The sequence below is a fragment of the Trachinotus anak genome, unplaced genomic scaffold, assembly GCF_046630095.1.
Source record: "Trachinotus anak isolate AG129_WGS33_773 ecotype Australia unplaced genomic scaffold, CSIRO_AGI_Tana_v1 ptg000019l, whole genome shotgun sequence".
Taxonomy (NCBI): Eukaryota; Metazoa; Chordata; class Actinopteri; order Carangiformes; family Carangidae; genus Trachinotus; species Trachinotus anak.
This window is the reverse complement of record NW_027273870.1, coordinates 14,502,413-14,513,811: the sequence shown is the minus strand read 5'-3', so window position 1 is coordinate 14,513,811 and position 11,399 is coordinate 14,502,413. Positions and strand designations below refer to the sequence as shown.

Here is an 11,399-nt window from a genome sequence, read left to right as displayed (position 1 = left end):
CGTACTGTACTTAAGTATATTTTTCCAGTATCTGTACTTAATTTCATTATTATTGTTTGGAAACTTTTTTCATCCATTACACTTAAATAAAAATATTGTTCCTCCACTACATTTCTATGAAGCAGCTTTTAGTCAGAGGAAGGAATGTTTTTTTTTTTATTTTATTTTGAAAATCTGACAGACCATATACTGTTTTTATCATAGGAGAAAAAACATCACAGTCAACTCCTCCACTGTCTGTCATTTGTGAATTTGTCCTAATAATACTTTACTAGAGCAGAGACCATGGTCTGATCTGGAGTCTGTCTGTGAAGGTTTACAATTAAAGAAAAATTCATTTAAATGTTTGCTGTGTTTACTATGACCAAACGATATCACTGCTACAAACATTCATGGTCCAGTCTGAGAAAAGACATCGAGGTCTGTAATGTTGGTTTAATTCCAGATAAACTTTAAACACACAGCTTCCTGTGTCCAAATCCATTGCTAACTCATAGCCTAATGAAGAGTTAACATTAGTGACTAAAGTCCATTCTACAGTCTTTTTATTCCCCAGGTTCCACAGTCAGTTAGTCAGAAGATTCTTTCATTAGGTTCTGTTCTAAAACAATGTGCTGACATAAAAAATGTATTGTTTAAATGTATTTTTTTAAATAAAGTATTCTTGTACTTTACCTCCAGTAAAAATCTGACTGAACAACTTTCACTTGTATTACAGTCATATTTGACTGGGAAGATCTGTGACTCCAGTAATGGACCTGTGGACTGCACTGCTAGATGCTGCTGCCCCCCACCGGGCATCAGCTGGGACACCCTCTGAGGGCTGATGGTGCGGTTGGAGAGCTAAAACCAAAGCGAAAAAACTTGAAGGTATATAGCACCCTCTACTGGCCACCTAGTCACTGAGATTGGAGTTCCACACAAATGTCAGTGTATTGTTTCCAGAGGTCTGTCAGAGTACTGTTTTGAGAGGTCTATCAGAGAACTGGTTCCAGAGGACTGTCAGAGATTTGGTCCCAGGGGTCTGTCAGAGAACTGGTTCCAGAGGTCTGGATCCCTACATTAAAGACTTTTTTTTTCGTTATGAATGAGGACAAATGAAGAAATTTCCGCAATTTATTTGAAGCTCATTAAACACACACTGACTTTTACCACACATTACAGAGTACTGACATAGAAAACTGTTGCGCTCATGCTTCTGCTGAATTTGATCCCTCATCATTTCTAATCCTGGATCTTCCGGTATCTCTCTATCACTACAAGGCAGTAACATCATCATCCTCCTGTGGAGAGTTGACTAGTGCTATCTCCTCTGAGCCTCCTCTTTTGTCTCCACTGCTCTTTCCTTCCTCAGCACCTTGACATCCCTCACTTGCAGCACACATTTCCTCCCCGTCTTCATCCTCACTCTGCTTCCTGTCCTCTTCCTCCCTTCTGTTCAGTGCACTCTCCCTCAGGTTCTCCCCCTCCATACTGGAGTAGTCATCTGAAGTATCGCTGTCTTCCTCCTCGTGGTCCCCCTTTTCTTCGTACCTCACTCCACTACTACTCCCTTCTCCCCCGTCATCACTCCTCTGTCCTCCTTCCTCTTCCTGTCTTCCCTGTGCCTCTTCCTCATCGTCCTCCCCACCTCGTTTCCCCCCTTGCCAGAGGCGTAGCCCCATCCGGTCCTCCAGGTTACCGACTGCAGTGCTCAGCCTCTGCCTCATACCCAGAAGGAGCCTGAGGACACAGCTGTCCTGACCTGACCGGCTGCCCCACATGGCATGGAGACATCCCACAACCAGCACCAATGCCATGATGGCCAACAGAATCAGGAGGATGATTAACCTGGATGCAGGGTTCTTGGAAGTGGGAGAGGCTGTGGAGGAAGTGTGGTGAGGTGGGTCAGTTTTTGTGGAAGTAGGTGCTGCTGTGGAGGGGGACGATTGTGGTACAGTGGCAGCTGACATCTGAGTCCATGTAGATGAAGAAGAGTCTGGAGCTTGAGTAGTTGTTGTGTTGTCTGGGGGAGTAGAGGAGATGCTGGTTCCCAGTGTTTGATTATTAGTAGAAGATGCTGGAATCAGGAGACTTAGCATGACGAAATTCATAAGTAGGATGGCCTTGGTAGTCATGGTGACTGTAAAAAGGCACAGAACAAAAACACCAGTTAGATTAATGGCAGCATGCTATAATGATGTGTATAATTAGGTCATGTGTGGTGTGCACCGCTCAACGAAAGTGGTGAGAGGGCATGCACTTAATTACTGGCAACTTCCCACACTGCACAGCAACAAGCAGTGCTTTTCCTGTAGCATAAAAATTGCACACATATAAACACTGATGTCCTCACACACCACGCGTCATGATGAACTGAACACTGTCTTGTTGGGTTCATTGTGTCGGAAGTTCTACTGTATTTTCTTTAATTTACTTGGTCTTAAGCTTCCGGTCCATGATCTGGTTCTGAGTTCTTCAGTTTCTAGGGATGGGTATGGGTCTAGATTGTAACAGTACGACTACTGTTACTGATACCGCTCATCGGTCCAGTACCTTAATGGTACTCTTATCAATCAAGTTCTATTATCGATCCTGTACTTTACCATTTCTCTTATTGATCCAATACTTTCACAGTTCTCTTATCTAACTGGTTCTCTTATCGATCCAGTACTTTTTGAGAGAGAGATAGAGCAGTACAGAGGTGTTGAGTGAATCAATGCTCCGTTCACAGCTCTGCAGTTAAATACAGTTTTATCCATTAGAAACAGTAAAATACTTTCAGTTCATTACAAACTGTGTTGGAACTAATTAGACTATGTCAGAGAACATCAGTCAAGGAGGCGGTCCTTGAATGTGGCCCAAGACACATTCAAGTTCACACTGCTAAAAGAATGTGACCAAATGTGGCCCAGACCACCTCCCAGTGTAGTCTGAGTGATTTAATCTCTAATGCATCCTCAATGCGTCTTGGGTGCGATCACACCTTAACATAGAGTTGAACAGTGGTGATTGGATCACCTGAGACAAATGTTAATACCAGGTCTGAACAGGTCTGAACAGGGCCTGAGATTGTGTGTGTGCTCCTGTGTGTGAGACAGAGCTGCCCCTGCCCCTCACACGCAGAAACAGAGAAGTCTCTTTAGAACTGTGAAAATCTCTTAATCAGAAGTTAATCAGAGTTGATGAGATAAAATTTTATATAATAAAAAAATAGGAGATATATTTTCTTATTTTCACCATTTTGTGACCATTTGCTATGGTCTTTAATAATTTAGCCCTGGGGCCTGTTTAATTCTGGGTTTCAGTACCCATCCCTATTGGTTACAGTGAAGTCCAACAACACTCCAAAACAGCCAATTCAAATAATAATGTTTGAATTTATATATGAGTTGATGACTTCATTTCTTCACTCACCAACATCTGTCTCCAGAGGTGGACACAATCACCAATATTAACTCTAGTTTTGCTTCTATTTCTATCACTTCTTTTCTCCTACCGAAGTTGAACTGACCTTCTCACCCACTTCACATTGTGGTTGATCAACTGAGTGGTGACAGAGGAGCCAGGCTCTCTCTTTGTTATTCAGCCATGCGCATCACTGTTAACATGAATAACAAAGGTGAATGCTATGAAAGCTTTCTAGGAGAGACTGTCTAATATAGACACGTCTTTAAACCATAAACCAGCCTTTAGACTGCAGTGAAAGCTGTCAATCAGACAATGACTGAGACCACAAGAAAAGGAGGGTCTGGTGGACTCAGGGTTTGTTTTTGGTGTGAAGGGAAATGGTTCAAGTGTATCTACTGTATATGAAGGTACATTTCAGTCTCAGTTCAAGAGATAAAGTACATATTAGATGGAAGCATTTATATTCATGCCAGCTCTTTAATAACCATGGTAACACCTCCCTGTGAGTGCGTGGACTTTCCCTGACATGTTCACGCTCACGCTCAATTCACTGCGTACCAAAAACATGAAGGTGCTCAGTGACAGTGGGCGTGGCTTCAGAGAGCCTATTGGTACCACACCACACTGGTAACTTATAAGATGTTAAGGTCATGTGTAGGTGGATCCACTTTTTAAATGAGTAATTGTCTTTGTGGTTAGTAAGCTAGTTACCTTAACTACCAGTAAATGTCAGAAGCTCCAGGACAAGCTTACAGGTTTTCAAATTAGCCAACCAACTGGACTTGGTGGAATTCATTAGCAGCCAGTTGCAGTAGTCCGGACTGCTTCATTTGTACTGATGGATGTACACTATATGTAGAGAACATGTGTGTGAGGAGCACAGAGATTCTAAGGTGGCTAGTGGTGGAGCAGCTTATACCGATCCCCTCAGCGGCATATGCTGATCTCTAGTGCTGTGCCACTCATGTTCCACTGTAATATATATATATATATATATACACACACACACACACACACACACACACACACACACACACACATATATATGTAATGTTATGAGATGTGAATTTTAATATGATGCAATGTGTGATCACATTCTACAGTCTACATTCTACAGATAAATCCAACGTGTCAGAATAAGAAATTATTTCATATAAATATGTACAGTATGTATATCATTTCAAAAGTGGCATTCTGACTCTGAGCTTTTGATGTTGGATTTAGAATGCGATTACACATTGCATCATATTGAAATTCATATATCAGAACATTAACCAGGCATATGAATAGCATCTCATTTATTATTCATGATAATGAGTAAACTATAATTGTACCATAAGCTGTTTTCTACTGACACAGACATGAATGACATTAGAACTGTAAATGCCAACACTGGTGTACAGTCAGGGTCCTATATCTGTCAGGAGGGGGCACGATATATTTATATTTATATATTTGGTAACTTGTTCACATCAATGTTTTTTTCTCCATGTCCCCTCGTGGGCTCCATAATTCATCACAGTCCTCTTCAGGGTAACACTATAACACAGCCAACTGTTTACAGTGTGATTTAGTTCATGGTATTTGTATTGCTATTTAAATGTAGGATGAGCAGAACAAGGGAGGAACAGTTTGGAACTCTAGAGGAGAGGAGAAACAGATCATAGTAGAAGTAAAGAGTTCTGTAGAAATGAGTCCTAAAATTCAGACATCAATTTCATTTTTCTTTACTCCCTGTTCCCTGGTCCTCAGGTCTCTGGTGTTTTGAATGTGTGTTTGGTTGACAACTGAAATAAGATATGAGGTTAACACAAGCTCAAGACATTTTCACCTTTTATTCTACAAATATTCATTTTCATAATTGTTTTATTCCATCTCCTCAAGAAGACCAAACACTATCATCATGTCTGCCAGAGACCAACCAGTACACTGGAGCTGAAATCATTCAGTGATTCATGGTTTAGTCGATTAACAAAAAATTACAAATAATTAATTAATTGTTTGTGTCAGTTACACACACACAGATATTAAAAATGTTGAAGAACTCCCTTAATTTTTTTTACACTATTAAGGCCTATCACTTTGATCAGCCACTAACAGAAACTTTTATTTTGTCACTCACTGGACCACGTTTTATACTAGTTTACTATCTCAGTATGATTGAGCTCTGAAAGATCACATCCATGGATTAAACAAAGTTGATAGCTAGTTAACAGGAAGAATTAAAAGGAAAGAGTCAGAGACAGATCGTGAATCAACAACTGATCTCAAACAAACAAAACAACGGAGATTACCCTGTTTTCAGTTCAGTCCTGAATATTTGATCATCATCATTAAAATAAAAAGTGAAGGCATCATTTAGCCTCCGTATTGTTACAGGGTTGGAAATGGGTCGCCAACATTTTTGAGTTTTAAAAATGTTGGGAACCACTGAGTTAAGATATTGTGTAGTGTTTCTGCCATTAGTCACGACTTAATTAACCTCCTGAGTGGTCTGATTTCTCCAGGCACCCAGAAACTAACCTACTCTAAAGCTGAAATTAGTTGACTAATTGTTTTGGTAACTGATTCACAGTTTAAGTCATTAATACACAAAAATGAAAAAAAGAAAAAAAAATTCAATGTTACCAGCTCCTCAAAGGTAAATATTTGTTTGTTTGTTTTTACTGTTTTCTGACCCTTTGAACATTAAATAGTTTAACTGTGATTAAAGAAAATAACTGATAATGAGAATAATTGTTGGTTGCTGCCTTCTGTTCTCCTACAATAGAATAATATGACCTGCCTGTGTATTACTTGACACACAGAAAAAATGTAAGAAATATAATAAAACACAACAAATAGAAACTAAAATAGTTCAGGTCATAAAACTATAGAATCCGATGTAGAATCCCTCTATGAGACCAGAATCACAAGATATAGGGTGGAGGACCTGATATAGCTGTTACTGTACTTGCATTCATGACAAATGTGAGATCAATCAAACCTGGGGGTCTGGGGCCTGGCTGGTAGTCCAGCCTGGTCTGTAGTTCTGACTTTACCTACACTGTGTTGACTATAAAACACACTGTCTGTACGTCTCCTTCTGACTGGTGTTTTCAGTAGGACCCAATGAATGATGGTCACTGATATAACAAGTCCTTGGTGCAGAATGTGCTCATGCAACAGAAACCAGAAAGAGAATACACACACAGACACACACCAAGTGAGTCAGGATGTGGTTGTGTCTGTGTACCTCACACGTCTATGTAACACAACAGGAAGTGGAGTTTTGCAGCTACCTGCAGCTCTGCATTTAAAAGCAACTGTCAGTAAGCAGGTGTCTGACAGGCGTGAGTGTGCAACTCTGATGCTTGCATTAATGTGTCTTTCTGTCTTACTCAACAAGCCACAGGGGGAAAGGCCTCTCAGTTGTTCACCCAGTACACTGCCTTTAACCACAACATCTGTAGACTTCATTTCATCTCGTTTAATTTCACCTCAAATCTAATCAGTTCATCCTTTATTCCAGGTGAACGTTTATGAATTTGACGAAGTTCCCTGTGGGTGTCACTGAGATATCACCTTCACAAGAATGAGACTGACAAACAACCAGAAAACATAAAACCTCCTGTCACAGGTGTCTAGGCATAAAAAGTAAGAGAGCTGAAGGGGCTCAGATGTGTTTGAAGGGCTGTGATGATATATTTAATCTTAAGTGCATTAGATATAAATTATGATGTGCTAAAAGAAACAGTTAAATCAAATTAGTCTGGTGACAGCAATACTAGACGTGAGAATGAATCCTGACACTTCTACTCATTCTGCTGCCACTGTCACTGGACTCAACCACTGACAGAGAAACCTCTGCTCACCAAACACCGGCCATCATATCATAGTCAAACGTGCACAATCTGAAAATGTTTTACTCAGTATGGAAGACATTTCTCAAAACTTACTGACTTTTCCTTTTTATTAGTGACATTTTACAGTTATAGAAAAGCTCATCAAGCTACTTTTTAAAAACTTTTTCCATTCATTTTATTATGTTTTTCATTTGATATCTAATTTATTTATACAGTCAGTCAATCACAAAGAGCCTGTAAGAGGCTGTTCAATAAAGGAAAACTAAGTGATTTTTTTCTCAAGAGAACTTGTGAACAAGGCTAGGGTTAACAGGTTGACCACACAGGATGTTTAGTTAATAGGGCTGATGGAGAGTAAACACAAAGAGGTGGATGAATTCTGGACTCAGCAGGTGAAAGGGGTAAACACTAACATCATCTTCAAATAATCTAATGGATATATTTCACTCTGTGTGAGACTAAACAAAGATAAAAGTCAAAGTGTTTTCTTACCTGCTGAGCTGATGTGAAGTGAGATCCAATAAAAAAAGAATTGAGTGAAAGATTGAAAGAGGTGAAGCTGTGAATGAGGATGTGAGGAGGGAGTTAGAAAAGAAAGAAGGAGGGAAGGTGGGTGGGGGAACAACAGTCAGAAAAAGAGTAAGACCCGTGGGAGGGTTTCAGTTCTTCACAGAACCAGGTCACATGTTCACAGAACTCATTTATTCATCTCCCTGTGACTTGACCTGAAACACATCACAATTTACAACATTATCTGCAACAGTTCTACAACTATTAGTTCTTCAACTGATTTTTCCATATAACATATTATGGTATAGAAATGTTGGGGTAGATTTTAAACAGTAAACAACTATTTTCTCTCTAAAAACATAGTTGAGTTATGGTGTCCTGAGCCACAATCACCCACCCTCTGTGGGTGTGTTGTAACTTTTCCACATACAAATATCTGCAAATGACTAGACCTATGTTATATATTTTTCTGAATTATGTACTTACATTATCCCTAATGTTTCTAGCAGTTCCCAACCAGAGAAATTAGGATTTTAATCATGGTAGTACTCCGTTTCATTTGGTCGCTTGTCAGTGATGTCATATCTAAATACCTCCTGAGGTAAAATCATCCTGAACCACTGACGATGAAGGATCCGAACCAGGAGAAGACAACAACTCCCATGATCCCGCGCTACTCCATGACATCACCATTGTTTTGATTGAGAGATCGCTAGAGGCAGAAGTTCCAGACTGTGAGTTCAAAAGAAATAAGATGAGACAGACACAGAACCTAATGGAATAATACAATTGATTACATAAGCATAGACTGGTGGATCCAAATCAATAATCTCAAAACTTATCCAGGAATTACGAGTGGCAGAGGAGCTAATACAAAACATATTTAGAGATGGAAAAAGAACCACATGATAAGATAACCCTCCAACAATGGGAGAACATGCATGAGACTTGTTCTACTTATTGGCATGGATTTTGTTGGAATAATGTTGTTAATGGTTTCATTACTAAGATAAAGACATCACCTGTTGCAGAGCCATATTGTCTGGAGGAGCTGTGGGTGTGTTAGTGGCTGACCACTACACAGCAAATTCTGAGGCCAAAGATTCCATAGACATGCACATCACTTCATTTGGGCAATCTGCCAGAAGAAATAACAGGAAATGGCAAATACATTTTGAAAATATTCTCAGCAGCAGCAAAAATGCTCGTAAATGGTTACAGGCCGACCCACCTACAGCGGACAGAGGCTGGAAGATAATAAAGAGAGGCTAACCTTCCTGCTAAGACTGAGAAATGATCTAAATATTGCGAGATGGTCAAAATGGAGCAGGTATGTACTGGGACAGGAGGCGTGGCTGGTGGACGGTGTGTGCATGGTTGCAGTCATTCCTCTTTCAACAACAACAACACACGCATGCACGCACACACACGCACACACACACACATACACACATACACATACACACACACACACACACACACACACGCACACACACACACACACACACATACACATACACATGCTATCACATTTAATAGAAACTACAGAGAGCAGCTTCAAGAGATGATTGAGGTGGTTTTAGACATTTCCACCTTCAGCTGGAGCTGAGAGCCACAGAGTGAAGTCAGACTGTGTGGAGACACACTGATTCAGTGCATGTGAGATTTACTGATAGTAAGAATTATATATATCTTTTAGGCTCATTCAGAAGACCTCGATAAGTGTTTTGGGGTAAAATTGTAGGAGTAATAAATGGCCACATGATGGTGCCGTCTTCACAAAATTAGAGCTCAGTCTGTGATCCAACAATCCACCAAGTCTCACTGTACTCTGAACTGTGGTCGAAAAAGTATTTTTTTCTCTAGAAGATAAAAAATGAGCAGCAGCCATGATCAAAAGCTGAGGAAAGAAACTTTAATGCTTCCTATTTTATCTCCTTTAGCATAGGAAACACTGGACCTTCCATTACCAAAGGAAAGGAGAAAATTCAGTCCCTACATAAAACAAATATAATACATGTGGTATTGCATTGGCATCCATTTGCACTGTTCTCTTAAAAAAAGTCAAAGTTGTGTAGTTCAGTACATGCCTACTACAAACATACATGTTACCGTAAAAGGTTCTGTTTGTGTAGTGCATAGTACTGAAGTGTCCAGTACTTACATCCACATATTCATGCCGCAGATCTTTTACCCTCTCAGAATTCCTGTCAAATGGCACTCAGTATAACTGTTTCATCTATAACTGATGTTTTTTAAGGATTCTCCCCAGGGTTGATAACGGGACCTGATGAATGTTTTTGAAAACTGTGTTGTTATTGAGGATGTGTGCTTGAATTTCTCTGAGGCGTATAGTGTTATTAACCAAAACCATGTTTGTTATTGCTCTCTCTTGTTCTTCTGAGAATATGGGGCTCCTTCCTCCTTAATGTACTTGACCCTCAATCCTATGGAGACCAATCAAAATACATGTCAGATGCCACAAAGTACTGATGTAGTACATGTAGTTGGCATTATCAAGAAACATCCGAATTACTGATGCAACAGGATATCTGCTGAGATTAGGCCTAACTCACTGTCACACCATGGTTTACCACATGGTCAACTAGTGTTGCTCTAATTTCATTCGATAAATTTGGTCCTCGTCTTCTCTGTCCACATCCTCCTTCAGGTCAACCTCCGCCCCTCCCTCTTCATCTACCTACCCTTCTTCCTCCGTGGGCTCCCCCTCTCATTCTCACTCTCCCTCTTCCTCTTCCTCTCACTGCAATGTTGGCTTCCATTTTGGTTGAACACAGCTAAACTCACCTGCTGCCTTTTTATAGTGCTTACACCTGATTAGTGAGGTTACAATAAAGCCCCTAGTTGTCTTCACACTTCACGGTCATGTCTACTCAGTTGGTTTATGGGTGTGGTGATTTGGAGGGTTGTGCCTTGAAATGGCAAAGAAGTGACATCATGTTAGATTTATGTGTCTAATGTAGAGAAGTTTGGTTAGTGTTTTGCAAAAAATGTGAGGCTGAGAATGTGCTTATAGTTGTGCAGATCCAGGCTGAGATTTGAATTTTTGTGTGTAAGCAAACATAAAAAACTGTAAAGCGATGTACCATTGTAGTTTAACCCCGGCAGACCCACAGAAATGTAGAAACAAAGCACCTGTTTGATGTTTTACACTGATGAAAATCCTTGACTGACTTCCAAATCCATAAACATAGATTTATTCTCTTTAACCTGTCTAGATTTCTACTTACAATATCATCATAACAAACTACTGTATACATAAATGTTATTTGTGCAAATCCCCCCCCTCTATACTCTATCTATACTTATCTCTCTACTTATTTCTGAGTATAATTTATTCTGACCTCCTGCTCAATACCTTATTTTTATGTAATTATGGATCAACTTTCTCTGCTTGTGTTTTCCTTTTTATGATATTTCAACATTTCAAACTTGTTTGTTTTTGTTGTTAGGATAGGAGGATTTTATTGTTCATGTGTTAAAGGTTATAAATAAAGTCGGTTTAAGAAAAATGTGTTATGTTGGGCATGTTGATGGACAATGGACACCCCCTCATATTATTTTTCATTGCTTGGGTTATTATTTTGCTTGTTCATGACCTCAATGTTCACTTGATATATATTTAGGTACAAC

General features: G+C 39.7%; 1 protein-coding gene across 1 annotated transcript; it reads right to left on the bottom strand.

Moving 5' to 3' along the window:
• Positions 1–1,102: 1,102 nt before the first annotated feature.
• On the bottom strand, positions 1,103–7,855 carry LOC139637006 (sodium/potassium/calcium exchanger 1-like). Its single transcript, XM_071505474.1, has 2 exons — positions 7,728–7,855; positions 1,103–2,122 (listed from the first exon to the last, which is right to left on the bottom strand). The coding sequence occupies exon 2, from the start codon at positions 2,115–2,117 to the stop codon at positions 1,257–1,259; it is 861 nt and encodes a 286-aa protein (XP_071361575.1). The 5' UTR covers positions 2,118–2,122; positions 7,728–7,855; the 3' UTR covers positions 1,103–1,256.
• Between the last annotated feature and the right edge of the window lie 3,544 nt (positions 7,856–11,399).